General features: G+C 37.4%; 1 protein-coding gene and 1 pseudogene across 1 annotated transcript; one reads left to right on the top strand and one right to left on the bottom strand.

Annotated features, from left to right (window-relative positions):
- Positions 1–2,154: 2,154 nt before the first annotated feature.
- Positions 2,155–12,168, bottom strand: LOC139324517 (vomeronasal type-2 receptor 26-like). Its single transcript, XM_070954228.1, has 4 exons — positions 11,398–12,168; positions 8,443–8,670; positions 5,287–5,413; positions 2,155–3,056 (listed from the first exon to the last, which is right to left on the bottom strand). Exons 1-4 carry the CDS (start codon positions 12,166–12,168, stop codon positions 2,155–2,157), a joined length of 2,028 nt encoding a protein of 675 aa, XP_070810329.1.
- A 4,144-nt stretch (positions 12,169–16,312) lies between these two features.
- Positions 16,313–16,449, top strand: LOC139324706 (thymosin beta-15A homolog; annotated as a pseudogene).
- Positions 16,450–23,489: the final 7,040 nt, after the last annotated feature.

Raw genomic sequence — 23,489 nt, 5'->3', positions numbered from 1 at the left:
AAGCTTGATATCCTCATAACTTGAAGGTTCTATGTTAACCTGGCAAACTATGGTTGCTTTATATCGATCAGGTGGATGCCTTTCCCTAGTAGATCTCCTAGGTAATAGAGGACTTACTGAAGATGATTCATCTGACTCCTTGTTAGGCTCAAACCATAATCTAACAGATGCTATAGAGCACTGCACACCAGAAAAACTAGACACAAGAACATTTTTTTCTCGAATGCCATCACTCTGCTAAACAAATAATTCCCTCAACACTGTCAAACTATTTGCTAAGTCTGCACTACTATTAATCTTCTCATCATTCCCACTACCCATCTCCTTCCACTTATGACTATATGACTGTAATTTTGTTGCTTGTATCCTTACAATTTATTTTGATATTGTTTCCTGATTGCTTATTTGTACCCTATGACTATCATTAAGTGTTGTTCCTTATGATTCTTTCAAATATATCTTTTTTTTAATGTATACTGAGAGCCTATACACTAAGATAAATTCCTTGTGTGTCCAATCACATTTGGCCAATAAAAAATTCTATCCTATTCGAACTGTCTGGACCTTAGTGCTCTCTGAGCTTGGTTGTTTTTTTGCAGATTTTTCATTGGATTAGTAGATAACATCGTCTGTACTACAAAGGAGTTGGGTTTGCTCTCATTGTATATGGTGGCTTGACCTGTCAGTGAGACCTTTGTGGCTTCTTGATTAGGCTGTTGTTTACTGTTAGCTTGTTTGACTCCATTATTAGTTTCTTGATTGGACTTGTTTACTTGATTGTTGGTCTAGCATTAATCTTTCTGTTGATTGCTGGTGAGGAGGTATTTTGAACTTTTTGTTTTCTTTTTGGCTTTTTGATTGTCTCTTTTGAATGATATATAGTTGTTGTTACTCTATATGCATTTTTGGACTTGCTTGGTCTCTGATTCTCAGTTGAAACTATGGTTTCCCAGTTGAAACTATGGTTATGTCATTCCATGTATTCTGACATGGAAATTGTCAGAGTTTGTTGCAAAAATCAAATCCAGAAAGCACACACAGGCAGACTGATGCAGCAGGATTCATTAACTTCTTTATATACATAATAACACATGAAATAAATTTACAATACCCACAGCAGATTTCTTCCAACATGGTAGAGAGGAGAGATTGTAAGCAAGTTCTTAATTTCAGTTCAGCAAACAGACAAGACCAGACTTGTTTGCTAGACTCAGAACTGAGCACAGCATTAAGCCGTGCCCGGACTCCTTCCTTAAGTTTCTGTTTCCAAAACAACCCTCATTGGCTGACCCAGTTGCCATGCCTATTCATTGGCTGACCTTGTTACCATGTCTATTCATTGGCTAACCATGTTACCATGTCTTCCCAGTCATATGTTCATGGATGCACTCTACTAGTCTTCTGACTTTTGTCCTACACAGGGCCTGTTACAGTCCTTACACTATACGTTGTATTTCTACTCTTGGACAGCTGGGTCTTTTGGTTGACTTTGGATGCTTTAGAGGGCTTTCATTGGCTTATATACTACAGTAAATACATGTTGTTTACACTTTGCTTTATATTATTTACTCTTGTAAATAATTGTAAATTGTGTTAGTTATTTGTTTTATGCAATTTACATTGACAAGCAGATATTATGGAAATGTCAAGACTGCTGAAAGATTTTGATTACTAATCCTAGAAACACTTACACATATATCCTCTTTTTATTTTCTCAGTTCAGTTTTAGAAGTTTATCTATTGCCATCATTTATATGAGTTATATCTTTTCCCTCTTTTCTTCTTTGTTTGGGTTATTAATTTTTTAAAATAGTAGTACAAAATGGCAAAACAACAACAACCCATTTTTTCCTTCATTTCCTCCCCTTCATTTTTTCATTAGCTTTTACCTTCTGGTTTTCCTATAGGTCTCTCTTTTCTATGACAAATTTAAATAATTCTTCCCGCAGCTACATTACATTTGTCTATTTCTCGCAAAAAGCCCCCAATCTGATGTGTAAAGGAACCATTCTATAAGAACGACATTCCATATTTTATATCTGCACACTTGTTTTCAATCAATTCTTTAAGATGGGCAGCAATTTCTGTTTCTAAGGAGACAATTGAGATTTCTATCACAATTTGGAAACATTATAGCATGCTGGATCTAAAGAGTCAGTTTTGTTTCTTTACCAACTGTTCCTTTCTGTTCAGATCAGGCCTCAGAACAATAATGTAGCATTTTGGGGCAAAAATGCAGCCCAGCAAACCAGCTGCAGAAGCCAAAATAGAGAAGATCTCCACAGCCACCATGTACTTCCCCTTGCTGCTGAGATAGGTGGGAGCAAATGATATCCACACACTGCAAAAGACCAACATGCTGAAGGTGATAAATTTGGCTTCATTGAAACTGTCAGGTAGCTTCCTAGCAAAGAAAGCCAGTGTAAAACTGATAGCAGTCAAAACACCCATAAAACCAAGGACAATATAAAACATGAAGGCTGAACCTTCATTACATTCTAGGATGATTTCTTCAGCCATAGAGTGCATGTCTGAATCTGGGAATGGGGGAGAAATTGCCAGCCATATAAAACTTATGGTGACTTGCACTAGGGAGCAAGAAAGAACAATACCATTGGCCATCCTTTTCCCTACCCATTTCCTCATTTTGGAGTCTGGTTTGGTGGCCATGAAAGCAAGAACCACTATGATTGTTTTGGCCAATATACAAGAAAGGGCTACAGAGAAGACAATGCCAAAAGTCGTTTGTCGCATGAGACACTTTACTTGGTCAGGTTCTCCAATGAAAAGCAAAGTGCAAAGGAAGGAGAGCAGGAGAGCAATGAGAAGAATATAGGTGAGGTTTCTATTGTTGGCTTTGACAATGGGAGTGTCTCGGTATTTAATGAAGATATGCAGCACCAAAGCTGAGATGAAAGAAAAGAAGAAAGCAGTAGTTGTCAGGCTAACTCCCAGAGTTTCTTCATAAGACAAAAATATGATGTGTTTTGGAATGCAAAAATTGTGAGGTTCGTTCGTATATTCATATTCTGAACATGGGAAACAGTCATCAGCATCTGAAAAAGAAATTATAGCATTCATATTTATAAATGTTTTGAGTCAATCAAATTATTATTACAGTCTTTGACCAGAACAAGATGTTTTGATCAAATGGGAGGAAAGATAACTAATGAAACTTTGTAAACTAAGTGTTTTCAATTTGTTCTGATAGAATGTGATCAAGGAGATTTAACATGCCTATTGTCAACATTTATATGATAAAAAAGATGTTGAGACTCTAGAAAGAGTGCAGAGAAAATCAATGAAAATTATTAAGGGACTCAATGCTAAAACATATAAAGGGCAGTTGCTGGAAATGGGTATGTCTAGTTTAGGGAATAGAAGGACTAGGGGTGACATGATAACAGTGTCCCAATATCTAAGGGTTTGCCACAAAGAAGAGAGGGTCAACCTACTCTCCAAAGCACCCGAAGGCAGGACAAGAAGCAATGGATGAAAACTAATCAAGGAGAGAAGCAACCTAGAACTAAGAATAAATTACCTGAACAATTAATCAGTGGAACCACTTGCCTCCAGAAGTTGTGAATGCTCCAACTCTTTAAGAAGAGATTGGACAACCATTTGTCTGAAATAGTATAGGTCTTCCTGCCTGAGCAGGGGATTGTACTAGATGACCTCTAAGGTCCATTCAAACTCTATTATTCTGTTATGATGATGTATTATTTCTGACAGCTGTGCTGCATAAAGCAAAAAGAAATTCTGATTGGTTTAATGTAGAAAATGCCTATTGTTCTGTATGCTACCTGGGAGTTCTGGAACTGAAAGAAAGACCAAAACATTTCTGTTCTATAAAGAAGAGGAACATAATTAAGGCAGATCAATTATTATTTTTAACTTTTCCTTATTACTACCCATTCTGCTACCCATTCCAGGAAACAACACAGCACCACTTAAAATCATTTAAAAAAAAAATCTATAGTACATAACTAATTTAGGATTTTTTTGTCCACATTATTTATTCTTTGGTTTGTTTTATTAGCTTTCTATGATTAAGAAACCATTACTGTTGATCTAATGATCATTAAAGAATTCACTTTTCTTATAGTAAACATGCAATAAGAACAGTCTTGAGATATCTTAATGTTTAAATGTATCTATACTTCCAAGAATATACTATCAATAAATTTTACTTCCTAGATTAGGCTTAATTATTCAGCCTTCAGCCAAATTCTTTAATTCGTTTTTATTTTATTTTAAATTTTTGTATTTATGTGTTTTATCTTGTGGCTGTTCACCTCCCTGAGTCCTTCGGGAGAAGGGCAGTATAGAAATTTAATAAAATAACATAAAATAAAATTAATTAAGTGGGATCTTCCCTTTAGCATTTCTTTAAATCTGCTTCTGAACCATAATTTCCAAAATGATTGTAGGTTCCCTTCACCCTAGTCTTGTAATATCTTTACTTTCATAGAAACCAAACATGAAAATATGTATTTTTAATATCTGGTTTAGCTTTCTTAGAGTAAAAGAATTTTTACTCTAAAAATTCTTCTTCACCAGAATAGTACTCCACTCCTCTGCTCACAACACAATAGCTTATGCCACCAGGCTTGAAATTTTGGGCTTAGATAATTTAGAACTATGCCGCCTTCCATCTGACCTAAGCACAGTACACAAAATTATCTGCTACAACATCCTACCTGTCAATGACTACTTCAGCTTCAACCACAATAATACATGAACACACAATAGATACAAATGTCAGCACCAGAGTAAATGCAGCTTGAAGTGACGACCTCGAAACTTGACAACAAACTTAAGGTAAACAGCTCCAAACTCGATTGCAAAAAATACAACTTCAGCAACAGAGTGGTCAATGCCTGGAATGCATTACCTGACTCTATAGTTACTTCCCCAAACCCCCATAACTTTAACCTTAAACTGCCTACTGTTGACCTCACCCCATTCCTAAGAGGTTTGTAAGGGGCATGCATAAGCACACCAACGTGCCTACTGTCCCTGTCCTACTGTCCCCAATTATTTGTATCCTGTATTCATAATCATGTTTATACTTATATCTGTTATCTTATACATGTTTGACAAATAAAATAAATAAATAAAAGGATGATATGATGATAAAATAGGTTGAATGGACTCCTAAGCAATCAACATCTCTTCTATATTATGGACAAAGTTTTAAAGTAAACTACTGTTTATATGTAAAAAGAAAGCCTAAGAGGTTGCATAAAATATATAGCAATGGAATCTCTGCTTTAGATCTCTTACCTGTCTTGTTTGAAATTTTCCCTTCTGGACATTTAAGGCAATCATAGCAGCAAAAGAGCTTTCCTTCTATTTTTATTTTGCTGCAACCTGATAAACATTGAGGATTGCACATAGAGAAAGGTTGTGCCTATTGGACATTAAGAAAGAAAATTAAGAAATGATGCTTTAGCATTTAGAAATTTTTGCATCTAGAGAGTTGGGATTTCACTAGTAATTTTAGGCATATAAATATTTACATATTATAAAACATAAGAGCTAACCAAAATTAACAATCAGAAAGAAAAAGTAAAGAAGAAAATGAGAGAAAGAAAGGGATGCAAAAAGATACTTGCTACTTGAAAAAAGAAAAGTATATGCAAAGAATGACTTACATCTTTACAGCCTTTATGTAAAAAGCTCTTAAATTCAACCGTTATTTTAACACTATATTATAAGATCTATTGTTCCCTCTCTCCAAACTTAATGTTTCAATAATCATCAGATCCCTATGTCATAATTTGATGTTTTCTCCTTTTTCTGCAAAAAGTCCGAAAACTTCCACTTGTAGATTAATTTCTTCAGTGACTTTTCTCTTACAAAAGCTGTTAATTTACCCATCACTTTGAGTTCTTTCACCTTTACTAACCATGCTGTTGTAGGTATTGTAGGTCCTTCCACAGCTAAGCCACTTTTTTCAAGTACAGAAGAAAAGTATCATGTGATTTTTTTCCCAAGACTTTGTCTCAGCTGGTCTAGGCCAGACCTGGTAGGAATAAAAGGAGCCAGGACACAAATGTGGCAAAACTCTGGTTTTACTTTCCACAAACAGGCCAGAGGCTCAGAACGCGATGAGTTTGTATGATTAGGTTCCTTGTAAAGTCAGCATTGGGAGTGCCCACTTCCCAGCACATTTTCATGCCTTTGGACCCCACCCCCATTTGTCCGGCTGCCACGCCTACCAGTAACCACTATCCGGCTCCGGTCAGTGTTGAGACAGTGTATGTCCAGCCACCACAGTGTCTGCTAGGACTGCAACCTATCCAGTGGCAAATATCCCCTTTGATGCCCGGAATGGCCAGCGGGTGGTGCGTGGTAACTGCGAAGGCCGCCGGTCCCAATCAGCTGGGAGACGCAGGTTCAGCAGCCAATGCCGTGGCTGTTTGGTGTCAGCGGGCCAGGAACAAGCAGCTGGGCAGTGCAGAACTGGCTGGGATTGATCAGCTGGGCGGTGTAGAACCAGCAGGGGAACGTTGCAGCCGTTTGATGTCATTAGAGGTGGGCCTGCCACCGCCAGGATGCCACCTCTCTTGCTGCTCCCGCTGCAATCTCCCCAGGTAGGGCGAGCCATAGGCCAGAGCTCGATACTTTGTCCATAAACCCCAACATTTAAAATATCATATCTAAACTGTATATTAATTTTTGTATTTTTCCAATTTTAGTATATGTGCTGCCGAAGCGAGCACATAAACTGTATATTAATTTTTAATGTTTTAAATTAAATTAAAAATTTCAATCCAACATTGTTTAGCTTTTTTGCAAATCCATCAAAGGAGCTCTTAGTTGAGTTTTACACTTCCAGCAAGTATTTGAAGCCCCTTTGTCCATTTTAGCCAGGATGAGGATGAGGATGATGGTGATCATTCATCATTGATCATTCATTGATCATTCATCAATTCTTGATGATTCAATGGGCAAAGTCTCTGCACATCTTCTGATCTTGCACTATTTCTTTGAGTTTTTCAATACTCTGGCTGTGTCAACTTTGATGATGGTATCCAGCCATTGTGTTCTTTGGTGGCCTGATTTATTTTTACCACTAACTATTCCCCATTTAATTGTTTTTTCCAGTGAATTCCCCCATATGACATGGCCAAAATAAGTGAAATGCAGTTTTGTCATTTTTGCCTTCTAGTGAAATGTCTGGTGTTATGCATGTCAGCATTTGATTGTTGGTCACTTTTGCTGTCCAAGCAATACACAGATACCAGATCTGATGTGATTAACATAACATTTGATCCATCATATGCTTATAAAAAGTATCTTTACAGATATTAGGTGCTTACATTCCTAACAGAAAGGTTTTTTAGAACATCTAATTCTACCCCACATATCTGCCATCCTGATTAACTCTTATTAATTGTGGTATCAATTGGTGATTGATTTAAAATGACAACATTTGTTGTCGTTTTATTTTCCTTACAAAATACACTATGACAACTGGGGTGCAATGTAGACTAGCCTCCTCATGCTGCATTTGAGCAACATGACTTTGTCATGGCTAAATAATCTACATATTCTGGCTGCCAGACCTTACAAGTATCTTTCAGAAAGAAGAACCAACACGAGTACTGAAAATAAAAACAATGGTTAATGGTATATTCTATTACGCCATGTGAACTAAATAAATAAAATCCCAGGACTTTTCTTAGCATAACATAGTATGTGTATTGATTCAATATATTTTATCTCTTTCTTCTTTAGTTAGCCATTCACCAGTCTAATAAATCTGCAGAACCTGAATTACCATTTCATGAATATCTTCAACTGGATCTGGAATAGTTCTAAGGCTCAATATTCATTTCCGCAGAGTTCCAACAGTGCTGGATTGTCCAAAGTTCAACTCATTTGCTGACTACTAAGGCTTTCACTCCATGGTTTGCTTGCTACCAGGAAGAGCCTTGATAGTACAGTGGACTAAAGCACTAAAGCACTGTTATAAACATCTGCTGCTTGCCATTACTGCAAGTTCAAATCTCACCAGGCTCAAGGTTGACTCAGCCTTCCATCCTTTCAAAGGTAGGTAAAATGAGGACCCAGATTGTGGGGGCAATAAGATGACTTTGTATAAATATACAAAAGTATGAAGGCTATTGCTTAACGCATTGTAAGCCGCCCTGAGTCTCCGGAGAAGGGCGGCATATAAATTAAAGCAAAAAAAAAAAAGTTGGTAGTTCCTCCTTGATCTGGAGGAATCTGTTTGAACTGCTTCACCAACATTCTCTGTGGTGGGCTGAGGTGTCGTCTTCATGCTGCAGAGCCTCAAACTGAAGGCCCGCAGGTGGCCATGCACTGGAATAATGTGCCTGTAACAAACTGTCTGACTATTGAACCAGTAAGTGAAAATAACAGAAAGAATTGGAATTATTCCCTGTGACATGATATCATTGCAAAAACTACCTGATTAAACATGATAGGCCAGATTGTCTCCTTTGCAGAAATAGTTAGAAGTTCTTGGGGGAGAGTGACTGGAGCTATGTTTCCAATTTTGATTCGATGGAATGATTGGTTGGAGAACGTGACCCAGTTAATAACATCAAATCCAGTTGCTAGTTTGCCTCTTTCATCAAAGGAAACCATTTCCCCCGCACTGTTGTTGAATGAAACAGCTCTCAGATACCGATGGAACTACATGCAAAAAAAATTGAAAGCAAATTTTAAGAATTGCAAATAATGAGCAAGTAGGAATGAAGGAACTTTCATAAGCTACCATATTTTTCAGACTATAAGACACAACTAGATTTACAGGAGGAAAACAAGAAAAAAATAGTTTTTGGCTTCCGTGCATCACATTTTCACCCTCCCAGGCCCCCAGAAGCACTCTGTAGAGCTCCTCATGGCCCATATTCACCAAAACTGTGCCCATTTTTGGCCTTTAGAGTGCTTCTGGGGGCCCAGGAGGGTGAAAATGGGATGCACGGAGGGTTCAGGAACCCAAAACTAGGGCCATTTTTGGTGAAAATGGACTGTGGAGCACTGCAGAGGGTGAAAATACAATGTGCAGGGAGTTCAGGAGCCACAAAAGCCTGTATTCAGTCTATAAGACGCACCTAAATTTTCACACACTTTTAGGGTGGGGGGGGAAGTGCATCTTATACTCAGAAAAATATGGTAGATATTTATTTATTTTATTTATTAGATTTCTATACCGCCCTACTCCCGAAGGATATTACACTTTTGAGGCAGATTAATCAGCAAACATTCTTTGTAGAATGTATATATTTTTTGCTATTTCACATTCCCTCTTTTGCATGAATGAATCACCATTTTTTTCTGCTAACGGTCCTTCTAAAGGCTTATGCATCCTTTCCAAATGGAATGTCTATATTCCTCTACATTATTTTTATAACTCTTTTAGCATTCCCATCATGCAAGAAGCAATATTATTAATATTAATATTTTATGAAAAGTGATAATGTAGCCCCATTCTGAAATCTTGTTTAAATTCTATTGCTTCAGAACTGTGGTATGTTAAAAATGACATTGGTGTCTTATCTATGAGGAACAATCAACTTTCATCCCTCTTGCTGTGATCCGCCTTTCTTCACTGCTAAATGATCTTTCTTACTCCCTCCCTCCCTCCTTTTTCTTCCTCCCTCCCTCCCTCCCTCCCTCCCTCCCTCCCTCCCTTCCTTCCTTCCTTCCTTCCTTCCTTCCTTCCTTCCTTTCTTTTTCATATCTCATAATCTTCTCCTCACTGTGGAATTAAAATGCAGAACCCAAAGCAAATAATCAAGAATCATTGCAGTATTTATTGTTAGCCTTGTGTAATGGAGGAATTCAGTACATAAATTGTGTGTGCATGGGGAGGGCATAATTCCTGCAGGCCAAAGGATGCACTCATATATTTCAAAAAGGAGGACAAAGTGACCCTTGCATACATATTCATAACCAAAAAACATAATAGATCTCAGGATACAGTGGTTTTATAGCTCAGAAGAAACATTTGCATCATAAGATTCAGGGGTTGCCAGGAGAATACTCTGATAAAACCACCACAATCCACAGTGAGATATAAGGACATATTAGTTATGTTTCAATTTGTCTATTAAACAATCCCATTCATTTGGAAAAGTATTTTTTTCCACAGCACCGCCCTCTGATGTCAGCTTTGTCTTCTTCCTAAAACTGATTTTCTTCTTAAATTATCATTTGATATTGCCTCCTCAGCATTGTTGCACACCATGTTTAATGTTACCCTGAATTATTAGAGCAAAATCTACCCCCTTTAAAGATCTGACATATCACTTTGATCCTATTAGCTGTTCTGACCTAGACTTCCTTAGAAAGTGTAGAGCACTATCTTAGTCCCGGCAAACCGCTTTTATTCATTTGGTTGTCTGAAAAGCTTTTCAAACAGTCTTTCAGGGGAGTGTTTACAAACACCCACCTTATCTCCCTTGGAATGCTGCCAGAGAACTAATTGCCACACAAAAGGCAAGGCCAAACTTAACACAGAGTCAACAGAACTTTTCCAAATCTTTTACCGACCAGATGAACTACTGTATTTTTCAGAGTATAAGACGCACCTTAGTTTTTGAGGAAGAAAATAAGAAAAAAGCTGATTGGCAGGTGGATCGGCTGTGAGCTCTGTGCCTTGATTTATTTTATTTTTTTGCTTTTTTTTTCTGCCTCTGAAACTTCTGAAACTCTGTTTCCTGCCTCTGAAAGCTTCCAAAACAGAGCTTCAGAAAAAAAGCCTCTGAAGCTCTGTTTGGGGGCTTCTTTTCTGAAGCTCTGTTTGGGGGCTTCTTTTCTGAAGCTCCGTTTTGATGCTTTTTTCAGCCTCTGAAACCTCCATTTGAGAAGCTGGGTGAGGCTACATTCGGAGTATAAGACGCACCCAGATTTTCACCTTCTTTTTTGGAGCAAAAAGGTGCATTTTATACTCCAAAAAATACAGTAATTGCTTCCTGCAAAAGCTCACATCCCATTTGCTCCTCTTTTATATCTTATGGGAGGGGCCAATCATCTCCAAGCCTTACTCCCAAATCGACCCTATTTTCTTAATTGTTCCTGTCTTCTGGCAGCTCTGTGCATGCGCACACTGGGAACAGGCTCCCACTGTTTGTCTGCCTCACTGATGTCAGACTCCAGAGACTCTGGAGGCACCAAAGAACTACCAGATGGCCTTGGCTTCCTCTCTGCCTCTGACTCAGAGCCCTCATCTGAGCCTTCCCCAGACTCCAGGACTGGCCCACATTCCTCCCCAACCTCCACACTGTCTGAATCTGCTCCCAGCTCTGCTGGCTGCTGGCAGGCCACAACATTATCTATACAATTCTAAAACATTAGCCAAACATTTATATGACTGGCACTTATGTAAAGAGATATTTACATTCATTTCATTTTTACCTGCCATGATTGTTGATTTAGAGTCTTGAGTTCCCAAGCATTTCTTCTTTTTCTGCTCTTAGATGAAAGCATGGCTTGCAGTGCATGGGCCACTGCATAGACAGCATTGTAAATGCTATAACTTTGCCCACTTATACTACTTTCAAACAAAGATTTGGGAAGGGTCTCCAATGACTCCTCACCAGTGCATTGATTGTCACTGTCCTCATCTAACCCAGCATTTGGGAAAGAACATTCAAATGCATTTTCCCAAAACAGCCTGGTCAAACTATCTTCTTCTTCAGAAGAAGAAGGCTTTCTCATCTGAATAAATTTCTGAAACTCTAACATTTCCTTTGAGGAAACTGCCAAGGATAGTGCACCATGGATGAAGTCCATGCCTCTGGTTCTTTGAAAGGGAATTGATGTGAATTCCATCTGTGCTGGCATTATCCAAACTTTATCTTTTCTCTTCAGTGGCATGTCGACAAATTCCGAAATAAATGGCAACATTCTAAGAGCAGTAATGTCCTCATTTTCACAATACATGATCACAACATTGGCAGTACCTCTCATAATGACCCGGTATATCATCAGATAGCCATTAAGTTGAACCTCAATGTCATTGGTAACAGTTTCCCTTGGCATTTCTTCTATGAAGTCAAAACAGATGCCTTTTTGAGAAAACAGATCAAGCCTATTTTGTATAAAACTCTTTCCTCTTTCAGGATTTTGGCTAATGAGTCCAATCCATTTCCATTCGAAGTGAAGCAACAATTGGATGATCCCCATAATTTGGAGGTCTTCATTTGGAAATAATTGATGGAAGGAAGCAGCTTGTATGTTGTCATCTGTCTCCATAGAAGAACCATATAGGAGCTATGAAAAAAGAAAGAAACTGGAGCATATATTTTCAGATCCAAATACTTACAGTAATGGCAACGTTTTGTAATTGTGGAAACCTTTTGGGGAAAGTGTATTTTCTAAAACTAGCTAATAACACCACTTTTTTTGGAGTAGTACCATAAAATTATATATCAATGGAAAGATAATTTAATCAAGAATGTAATGCAATAACTTTTATGAAGGATTTGCTACTAGAATAGCAGTTACAGTATAAAGAAGAAAAGTGAAACACATAGAAAAAATGAGATATACAAAAATTATCACCATAGAAAAAACAAGATATACAAAAATTATCACGTCAGTTAATACTTAGTTGGGTAATCTTTAGCATGAATTACGGCCTTCACTTCCCATGGAGTGAACCAAGTCTTTTAGTTCTGCAGCTGTTATAATGTGAAACCAAAATTGAATGATTGCTTCTATTAACTTGGTTTTATTACTGGGTCACTTCTGACTAACAAGTTTCTTTAGTTGGCTCCATAGATTTTCAATTGGGTTAAGGTCTGGGCTAGTCCCAGGCCATTCCAGCAGTGGAATAGGATTATCTTGAAACTCAAAATAATAATAATAATAATAATAATAATAATAATAATAATAATAATAATAATAATAATAATACACTTTTCCCAGGGGACTTCTGGTTTGGCGTCACGGCGAGACAGTCAGGGAAAAAGCGGGCTCTGATGAGCCCCACGAAAACCTGGACTGACAAACCATTGCCGATGGGTCTTTGGACCAGAACTGTCCTGCAGGGACAGGGAAGAAAGAGAGGCACATCGGAAGACCAAGAGGAACAGGCAAGTTCCTTAAAGATCAGAAGAAACTCTCTATGACTCGGCGGCAGGGGATGGCAGCCATTGCGGCTGCTACGAAGCTGGGGCAACTGGATTAAGCATTGAGCAGGAGGGATGAATGGAATGGAGTTTTTGGAAGCTGAGTGAGTGACAGCCAACCTATGGTTTGAAACAACAATAAGGAAAACATTTTTTTAACTTTAAGACCACGAGCGATGAAACAGCGGCTAATGAGCAGGGGGGGAAGAAAAGAAGATTCTGAAGCACAATCTTAAAGGGATAAAAACCTGATGGAAAATTGAATTTTGAACAAAACTATTTGGAAACTTTAAATAACTAGAGAAATTGCTCCAAGATTGGTTAAAGGATTGGAAAGAAATAAATAGATCCTTTTTTTCCCCGAACTTTAAGAAAAACAAAGAGAATGGACAATAAGTTTTAAAACAGGAAAAAGGAAAAAAGAAGTGAGAAGAGCTGTTTAAATTTGGACTGGACTATAAAACTGTTTTGATATTTTTAAAAGCTAAAAGAAATAGAGAAGTTAAAGATTGTTGATGTAGATTGAAGCAAAATGGATACTTGTTTGACATTTGGTAATTGTGTATTGCAGAGAGACACCTTCAGGAGTAAAAAGGAATAATTGCAACTTGGTCTTTGTTTTGGAAAAGTGTGAACTTTATAGATAAGAGCTGTGAGAACTTTTGGGGGAGGATTTCTTTGTCTGCAAGCGGCTTGACTTTGAGGGGGAAAAAAGGGGGGAATACAACGGAACTTTTATAATTGGAACAATACTAACTTAAAAAGAATAAAATAGCACAGGAAATTAGAGAAATGATTAAATTGATGTACCTGCCATGGAAAATGGAAATAAGAGAAATAATTATAATGTTGTATGGAGGACTAAAATTTAAGGACATAAAAGCTGAAATGGAGCACATGCAAGCAGACAGGAAAATGAAGATGGAGAAGCAACACACAGAGATTGAAAATAAAGAAGATAAAGACAATATGATTAAATATGAAGAAGTTACTGAATATGTGGATAGTAATAATAAAAAGGAGAATTTTAGAGATTACATTGGGATTCACAATGAAAAAAAATAAAGATGATTATGCTGGGATTAACAGTAAAAATAAAGATGATTACACTGGGATTAACAGTGGAATGATAAAAGAAAAAGGTTGAAAAATACTAGGGAATATAGTGTTAAATAGAAGAATCCAGGACTTTGATTTAATGATTATACTGAGATTACTAATGATAAAATAAGAGGAAAAGAGAGGGGAAACAACAGGACAGATAGGGCAAAAGAGGGGAGAGAGAAACGAAGATAGAAATGAGAGAAGAATATGTTACAGATACTTAGAATTGAAATATAGATGGAAGCAAAAATAAACGAAAATTAGATTATGTAAAGAAAATAAATCAATGGACATAATGAATTAATTTTTATTGAGATGTTGGATGATATAATTTGAGAAAATTGATGACTATAATAATTGGGATATTGTTTAAATACCTATAACAATTCTAATAATTTGAATATTTTAAATAATACATTCATTTAAGCAAAAAGAAAAGAAAATTGAAATAATATAGGATTATGATTTACTAAATAAGACTCATGTAATTGGTTTTTATATAAATGGTATTGTTAAATAGACAGAATCTAGGGAAATAATTGTCAATTGTATTATGTTGTGTTATTTGAACTAAAAGTTTGTTTAAATGTCAAATTGGTATATTTTCAAGATTAGAGATAAGACTTAAATTTGAGGAAGTAATTAAATAAAGATTTAATGACTATTATATGACGTAATAATAAAATGTAAGGAAGTTTTAGAAATGGAAACAAGGTTTAAAAATATAAACATGTTTGAATTGTATTGTTAATAGTGAGTATTTAGGGTAAGAATTGTGAAATGTATTATGAGGTATTAATTGACTTAATATTTAAGGTGGATTAATAGAAAGGTAATTGCTTTGGTCAAGTTAATATGAGCTAGTTTTTTATAAGATGGTAATAGTTGAGATTTGTGATAAGTATTACGGCAAAAATAGAGTATAATTTTTTTTTGTTAAAGATGAGCAAAAAGTTGAACAAATATATGACCAGATCAATGCTCTGTCCTGAAAAGATGTATTGTATGTCTATTTCTGTGTTTTAAACAATTAAAAAAAAAATTGGAAGAAAAAAAAAACCCCACTTTTCCCAAAAGGTTTTCACAATTTTGGCCACTACTGTATCTATTTTTTAAGGAATACATTAATTATCTAGATGAAATTTTGGATTAAAAATTAAATCAATCATATTGTCAGAAATATTTTAATAGAAAGGGGGATCAATATACTTTCATAACAATTCTTCTGTTGTTATCCAATATCAACAATACTCTTATATTTTATTTAATTACAGATCATCCTTGAGTTACGCATGTAATGGAGCTTGCCAGTTCTATTTGTAACTGGAGGATTCATAAGAGGGAATTATCTCGCATGACTTCAGGCACCCATCCACTTTTGCAGAGAATGGGTGCCTGAAGGTTCTGAGGGCATGAGATCACAGCCCTCAGAACCTTTCACTCTCAGTGTGAAAAGCAATTGCAAGTCGATGGGATGCTGAAAGCAACAGGATTTTGCTTCCAGTGTCTGATTGAGTTGAAAATGCTTTTCATGCTGAGAGTGAAAGGTTTTGTTGTGGTCTGCCAGCAGCCTGCAGAGTTGGACAGTGAGAGGCTGGGGAGCAACATGGGCCAGTCTGGGGAAGGCTTGGACAAGGGTCCTGCATTGGAGGCAAAGATGGGGCCAGGGCCATCTGGGAGTTATGTGCTGACCTCTTTAACCCCTCTTTCAACATCTTTAACCCCTCTTTCAAAATTCAAAAAGGCCATCTATGTAAAAACTGAACAGCCCTCTCTCAACAGGTGGGAAGGCATATGACATCATCTATCCCCAATCTACAACAAATTCCTTTCAACTGTTCCAAGAAGGCTCCACACCAATTTGTACCACTCAGGTGACCCTGATGACACAGATAAACCTCCAAGTGGCCTCAACTACTCTCTAAAAAAATGCAAATGTCCAGCAGTCTGCAAGGAATATAAATCCTTCCATTCCTCACCATCCAGTCAGAGCTGAAGAAGCTCCTTGGATGAGAAACAAAACGAGAAGGTGCGGAAGTTGGAGGCGGCTTTGCAGTTCTGAGAGTATCGACTTAGCTTACTGTCTGGCCAAGATGTGCGACAAACCAGATCTGTCAGAGGTTGAGAAGTTTGATAAGAAGAAGCTGAAGAAAAGTAATATAGAAGAGAAGAACACGCTTCCTTCCAGGAGTCCATTGAACAGGAAAAAAAGTGTGCCAAGTCATCATAGATCACTGGCATGAAGCTCTGATGATCTTTCTCAGTTGTTTCTCTAAAACAACGTATATATAAACTTACATCTCAAGAAATGCTACAGCAGCCCATCTGTCGCTGCTACCTCTTTGGGCCTCCCCCCTCCCCCCACACCTTTCAGGGCTTGGCCATGCCCTCTGCTTCCATCATAGAAGAAAAAATAATTCACAGGAAATTTCTGGGGCTTGCCCAGTATGATTCTCATTGTTTGCCTTTCTTGTCAGATGGGGTGATTTCATCAGTTAAATCCTAATTAGTAAAATTGTTTGTGATTGTTTTTGCAACTTTGAATTCCAAGAAATGGAAAGAAAAATCTATTAAAATAAAATAAAAAAGGATGAGAAGCAAAACGTCTTCAAAGAAAAACCAGAAAGTCCAGTTGTCTCTCAAAAAAATCACCTTTGGGACAACCATGACCTGGATGACTGAGAATCTCCATAGACAAACACTTGAGCGGGTTATCACATAACTTTGAATGGTCACTAACTGAACTGTTATAACTTGAGAATCACCTGTATATTAGTATATCAACTGGGATACAATATTGTATTCTGACAACTAAACATTTGTACCTCCTTTCTATTTTAGTGAATAAATAAATGTAATCTTCCATGAAATTAAATTAAATGAGAAAGTGTATGGATTTATATCCATGTGTGCTCACATTGAATTTGGGCTAGATCTACATTTCATTACACTTAGACGGAGCAAACTCCCACATGAACTTACCGTATTTTCCCGCGTATAAGACAACTGGGCGTATAAGACGACCCCCAACTTTTACTGTTAAAATATAGGGTTTGGGCTATACTCGCCATATAAGACTACCCCTCTTCCAACGCACACCAAATAAAAATTAAAAAACATCAACTGGCTCACCCACAATGTAAAAGCAGCTGTGTTAGACCCAAAATGGCCCCTGCAACAAGCAGGAACCTCACACAGCCACAAAAAGCCCCCCCAAAAAAAACAACTTTCACACTTTACACACACACAACACAACACAACTGGCTCACCCACAATGTAAAAGCAGCTGTGCTAGATCCAAAATGGCCCCTGCAGGCAACTCAGCTGGGATCATCAGAGCTTGGATAGCCAGAGCCTGTAAAAGGAAAAAAGTTTTTTTCCTTTTACATGGTTCTGGCGATCCCAGCTGAGTTGCCTGATTAGCAGGCAAAGCTGGGATTGTCAGAGCTTGGATCGCCAGAGCCATTTAAGGCTCATCAGAGCCTTTCGGGCTGGTCTGCCTGGTTACAGGAGAATGACACCGGCATATAAGACGACCCCCGACTTTTGAGAAGATTTTCATGTGTTAAAAAGTTGTCTTATACGCCGGAAAATACGGTATTACATAGTTTTTATTTCTATTTCATATATCACTATGCACAAACCACAATTGTTCACATAAATGGATTGTTGAAAGGACTTGAATCCTTTCTTTCTGGGATGGCTCTTACCTGTGGGATCTTGTAAATGCTTAGAATATTTGACATAAACTGACCAATGTAAGCATTATGTCCAGCAATCACAGATATAACACTGTCCTTGAAATCACACTTGTAGTTTGGGATGAACCTTTCCTTTGTAGAGAGAAGCTCCATGGAAGCCAGATAGATCCATCTTGCCAGGGCATAGCTATTGGAGATATGGATACCGAGGGTGATGTTAGGCAAAATCCTGGAATTCTCATTGATTTCTTTGATTGCAAATTCCAAAGCCAAGATATGCTGGTAGTTTTGCATATACAACCTGAAATGAGTATTAGAGCATCTGTTCACAAAGTTGGAATTGGCTGCATCCCAATTTATGTTTTTTTTATTTTATATCACTCAATATTATACAGCCCATGAGCACTGAAACAAGGGGGTACATTAACATTCAAGGAAGGTATCTCTTTGAGTGCTTAATGCAATAGTGTCAAAGTTATAGCAATAGCACTTAGACTTATATACTGCTTCATAGTGCTTTACAGCCCTCTCTAAGCGGTTTACAGAGTCAGCATCTTGCCCCAACAATCTGGGTCCTCATTTTATCCACCTCGGAAGGATGGAAGGCTGACAACCTTGAGCTGGTGAGATTTGAACTGCTGAACTGCAGCTAGAAGTCAGCTGAAATAGCCTGCAGTACTACACTCTAACCACTATGCCACCTTGGCTCTTATCAGGCAAAATTATATCACAACCGATAAAACATTCTCCCTGGGATACCACGCTGTAACACTTCTTTTTATCCATTGGAGATGGCCATAAATAGTGGTGATACATTCAGTGGACTGAATTCAAAGCGAAATAATCATAAATAATTACTTTAAATCATTAAATAATTACTATAGGATTTAATGTAGGGATCCTGATTTATTTCTAGCTCCTATTCTAATATTCTATTCCACCATTTCCAGCTTCTCTTCCTTGTTATTCTTCCTTATAACTATGTTTCTCATGTATTTAAAAAAGGAAATTCAATTCTCACGGTATAGTACTTTCAAAGAATGTAAATTTATGAGAGTATTTGCTACAATACCTGCATGTAGGGACTAACTGCAGTCACATACCCTTTCTACAAATGATCACTGTTATTTCTTCATAGTTTCCCTGGTTATTACCACATGAAAAAGAAAGCAAATTAAAATGAAACTAATATTTACCCAAAAGTTATCAAGGAGGCTGTTGGAAGCTATTGAAATAGAAATATATATTCAACTTTACTTTGCATATGAGAAATCACATGATAATTAATGTAATATTATTCAAAAAGAAAAATAATAGTGCAGCATAGGCAATCTAGAATTCATCTCTCACTCTAATTCAAACATGACACAGATTTTAATTATTTCTGTATTCCATTGCTTAAAACTAATTACATACAGGAAATCATCAAGTAGTTCATTTGATGGATTTCTTGTGAATGTTAATTTGTCGGACATCATGTAAATGAGAAAACAAATGCCAGCAATGACCAAATCTTCTGAATGATATTGCTTGTGCTTAATAAGAGGTTGGTCTCCTACAGAACATCTACCAAGAGCTGCTTCAGTTTCTATATAGGAGGACAATATTGTTACAGATGCAAAGAATAATATCATCTTGCAGATCAATTTATCTCTCGGCCACCTGTTCACTCCATGAGAATTAAGCATTTGAAACAGAACAGCCTAACATACATTATTCCATGAGGCTGCTTTAAAATCAGAGGTGTAAATGGTTTAAAAATCAGAACGAATGGACTTTGTCCTCCAGCTGTACCTTTGGAGAAAGAAGAATATTATATTTTTTGGCTGTTTAAATGTTAGTTTTAATATTTTCTGTAACTCCTTAGAGAGTGAAAAGAAGAACACGTAATTGATAATTGTAGAGATCTAGACATGTCCAGATGTATAACCCAATTTGTGATACACAGGGAATTGTAACCTGGAATTAAGACAAAATAACAGTGGCCAGGGGATAGAAAGAACTAAATGAGAAATGTAAAAAGGTTTTCATCTCAAGTATTTGTAATTGGTTTTCCAACTGAGAAATCAGCTGAATTTAAATGGAAATTTCAGCTATGATGAACAGAGTAAACAATAGAGTAAATCAAATTAAGTTGTATTAAGAGCCATGGTGGTGTAGTGGTTAGAATGCAGTATTGCAGGCTAACTCTGCCACTACCAGGAGTTTGATCCTGACCGGTTCAAGATTGATTCAGTCTTCCATCCTTCTGAGTTTGATAAAACGAGGACCTAGATTGTTTGGGGCAATATGCTGACATTATAAACTGCTCAAAGAGTTCTGTAAGAGTTCTGTAAGTTCTATGGAGTGGTATATAAGTCTAGTGTTAGTGCTATTGCCATTAAATGAAATTTGGATCTCCCTGTTATGAAGCATATTTCACTTCAGATATTCTAAACTAATATAATTAATCAAAGTACTGGTATTCTCTGAATTTTTATTTATATGCTGTTGCTCACCAATGTGCTTATTTGGGTCACAGTTATTATAATATTATTAGCATTTCATAGAACAGTTGTATTGCATGCACAATTCTTCAATGCAGGTTTTCCCTTTTTGGGAAATCTGTAATAGAAGTAGAATAACTTCTACTTCTTGGTGCATTTGGAACATTTCCCATTTTTATACATGGATCTGTGATAGAAGGCCAATGGAAGAAATGATCTGGAATTTTCTATGTCAATGATGGCTAACCATTTCCAGATCGAGTGCCCATAGAGCACATGCATGCATGTAAATGCATGTATACATGCCTGAACCCCCAAAATGCAATGCGTGTGTGGGCCCCCATCACCTGCATGTGCCCGGCCTGCGCATGGGGCCCATCCCCCAGCTGGCTGGTGGGAGGCATGTGCGCATGCACAGCAGAGCTGAACTTGGGTGACAACTCACGTGCCATCAGAGAGGGTGCTGTGTTCCACCTCTGGCACGCGTGCCATAGTTTCGCCATCACGGCTCTATGTTCAAGTTTTTAATCTTATGTACATTTTATGGAAGCAAAGTGAATTCCTCATTCCTAGATTGTTCAATTTATCAAGAGAGTGTGATCTATCAGATTTCTCTTTCTCAATTTTGTTATAGAGTTCTCATCTGAAAATGTTTCAGATGAGAATAAAGTTAGGCAAATAAGATCTAAAATGCATGTGGTAGAGAACATATTTCTCTACCCATTTTAAATGCAGTAGAGTGATGAAAATGCAAATTTCTATTGACCTTAAATTAATTTGAAAGGAATAAAAACTGAGATTTGCTAATCCCTTCAAAGAATTCTTTTAACACTCTCTCTCTCTCTCTCTCTCTCTCTCTCTCTCTCTCTCTCTCTCTCTCTCTCTCTCTCTCTCTCTTTCTCTCCCTCCTTCCCCCCCCCTGATTTTATACACACATATAGAGACAGATACAGTTTATTTCTATGTAAGGTAAAGGTTCCCCTCGCACATATGTGCTAGTTGTTCCCAACTCTAGGGGGTGGTGCTCATCTCTGTTTCAAAGCTGAAGAGCCAGCACTGTCCAAAGATGTCTCTGTGGTTATGTGGCCTGCATGATGAAATGGCAAAGGCGCACAGAACACAGTTAGGTGGTCCCTATTTTTCTACTTGCATTTTTTACATGCTTTCAAACTGCTAGGTTGGCAGAAGCTGGGACAAGTAACGGGAACTCACCCCATTATGCAGCACTAGGGATTTGAACCGCTGAACTGCCGACCTTTCGATCAACAAGCTCAGCATCTTAGCCTCTGAGCCACATTGTCCCTTTATTTTTATGTAGATACACATAAATATAAATGTACTCTACATACATAGATCTTTTCCAGACTTTGCTGTTTCAATGGAAGAAAGTATTTGTAGCTAAGAGTTGAATTGTCGAAACCTTAGTGCTCTCTGAGCTTGGTCATTTTTCTGCAGACATTTCATTACATTAGTAAGTAACACCATCAGTGCTGGAACGGAGTGGGGTTTGCTCTCATTCTATATAATAGTGGCTTGCCCTATCAGTGTTACTGGGAATGATATTGGTGGTTCCTTGATTAGACTGTTGTTTACTGTTAGCTTGTTTGACTGCATAAGTTTTTTCTTTTCTGTTGTTTACTTGATTGTCGGTCTAGCATTAATATTGGTATTTATTGTTGGGACACAAGTATTTTGGATTTTTTTCTTTCCTTTTTGGCTTTTTGATTGCCTCTTTTGAATGGTAACAATAACAATAGCACAGACTTATATACCACTTCATAGTACTTTTCAGCCCTGTCTAGACAGTTTACAGAGTCAGCATATTGCCCCCAACAATCTGGGTCCTCATTTTACTGACCTCGAAAGGATGAAAGGCTGAGTCAACTTTGAGCTAGCCAGAACTCCTGGAATGAGTAGTGAATTAGCCTGCAGTACTGCATTCTAACCAGTATGCCATCACAACTCTGGTATGTAGATGTTGTGAACTCTTTGTGTGTTTTGGGACTTGGCTGGATCTCTGATGCTCACAGTTTCCAAGCTTAAACTATGGTTAAGTTATTCCATGTTGTGAAATTAAGGCACTTTCATCATAGCTTCTGTTAGTTGGTATTCATGGATGTGTTTGGCTAGTCTTTTGACCCACATAGTGATAGTTATAGCCCTTACATTGTATGTTGCAGATGACTCCTATTTCGTCTTCTGGGGCTACCTGATTGTTGGTTTACTTAGGGTGTTTTGGAGAGATTTCACTTGGTTTAACCCTATGGTGATGCTATGGTGATGCCATCAGCAGCGAAATCCTCTGAAGTCTGCTACTGGTTCTGTGAGTCTGCTACTGAGCGCACGCTGCGCCCGCATGCATGCCTGAGGCACGCCTGCGCAGCACTAAAAAAGGAACATTTTGAAGCCTTCCAAGTCTGTGAGGGGGGAATCCGCTATGCCATGTGATTTAGATTAGTTAGAAAGCAGGAACTCCTACGATTCGAGCTAATATAAATTGTGCATCCCAGCTGATCGTCACCCGGCTGATCGTCAGAAATACCAGTTCACCCGAACCAGTAGGATTTTTTCATACCAGTTCAGGAGAACCGGTTTGAACTGGTAGCATTTCACCCCGGATGCCATGCTTTAGTTAGTTTAATGCTACGGTTTGTGCTTTGTTGTTTATTACTTAGTATAAGTTAATAAATTGTATTAATGATAAATTGCATTAGTTATGAAATTTACACGGACAAGCAGGTAATATTATGTAAATTTCAAGACTGCTGTAAGATTTCAATATAATTCCTAACCCTAATCTTAGCTATACTTACATATGTAACCTCATTTTGTTCCTCTCAGTGTTCTTTTAGAAGTTTACCTATTACCAAAAGTGTTTCTCTCCTTTTTTTTTTTTTTTTTGAGTTATTTCTCAACATTCCTGTCTTTTCTTCTATTTTTGGACTATGTAATTTTTTAAAAAGTAGAAAAAAATGGCAAAAAGTAGTTCACATTTTATTTCTCACATTTCTCCTTCCTTCGTTCCCTTTATTTTCTCATTAGCTTCCTGTTTTCCTATGGTCACTTTTTCTATGACAGCCTTC

Source organism: Pituophis catenifer, unplaced genomic scaffold (assembly GCF_029215685.1).
Source record: "Pituophis catenifer annectens isolate HBS135680 unplaced genomic scaffold, rPitCat1.0.hap2 SCAF_15, whole genome shotgun sequence".
Taxonomy (NCBI): domain Eukaryota; kingdom Metazoa; phylum Chordata; class Lepidosauria; order Squamata; family Colubridae; genus Pituophis; species Pituophis catenifer.
This window is presented reverse-complemented; position numbering and strand designations above follow the sequence as displayed.

Coding starts and splice junctions, on each gene's coding strand:
- LOC139324517 (XM_070954228.1), bottom strand. CDS start 12,168: ATGGGGATCATCCAATTGTTGCTTCACTTCGAATGGAAATGGATTGGA. Junction 5,414..8,442: donor GGCCTATCATGTTTAATCAG/GTAGTTTTTGCA, acceptor AATGTCCAATAG/GCACAACCTTTCTCTATGTG. Junction 3,057..5,286: donor GAAAATTTCAAACAAGACAG/GTAAGAGATCTA, acceptor TTTCTTTTTCAG/ATGCTGATGACTGTTTCCCA.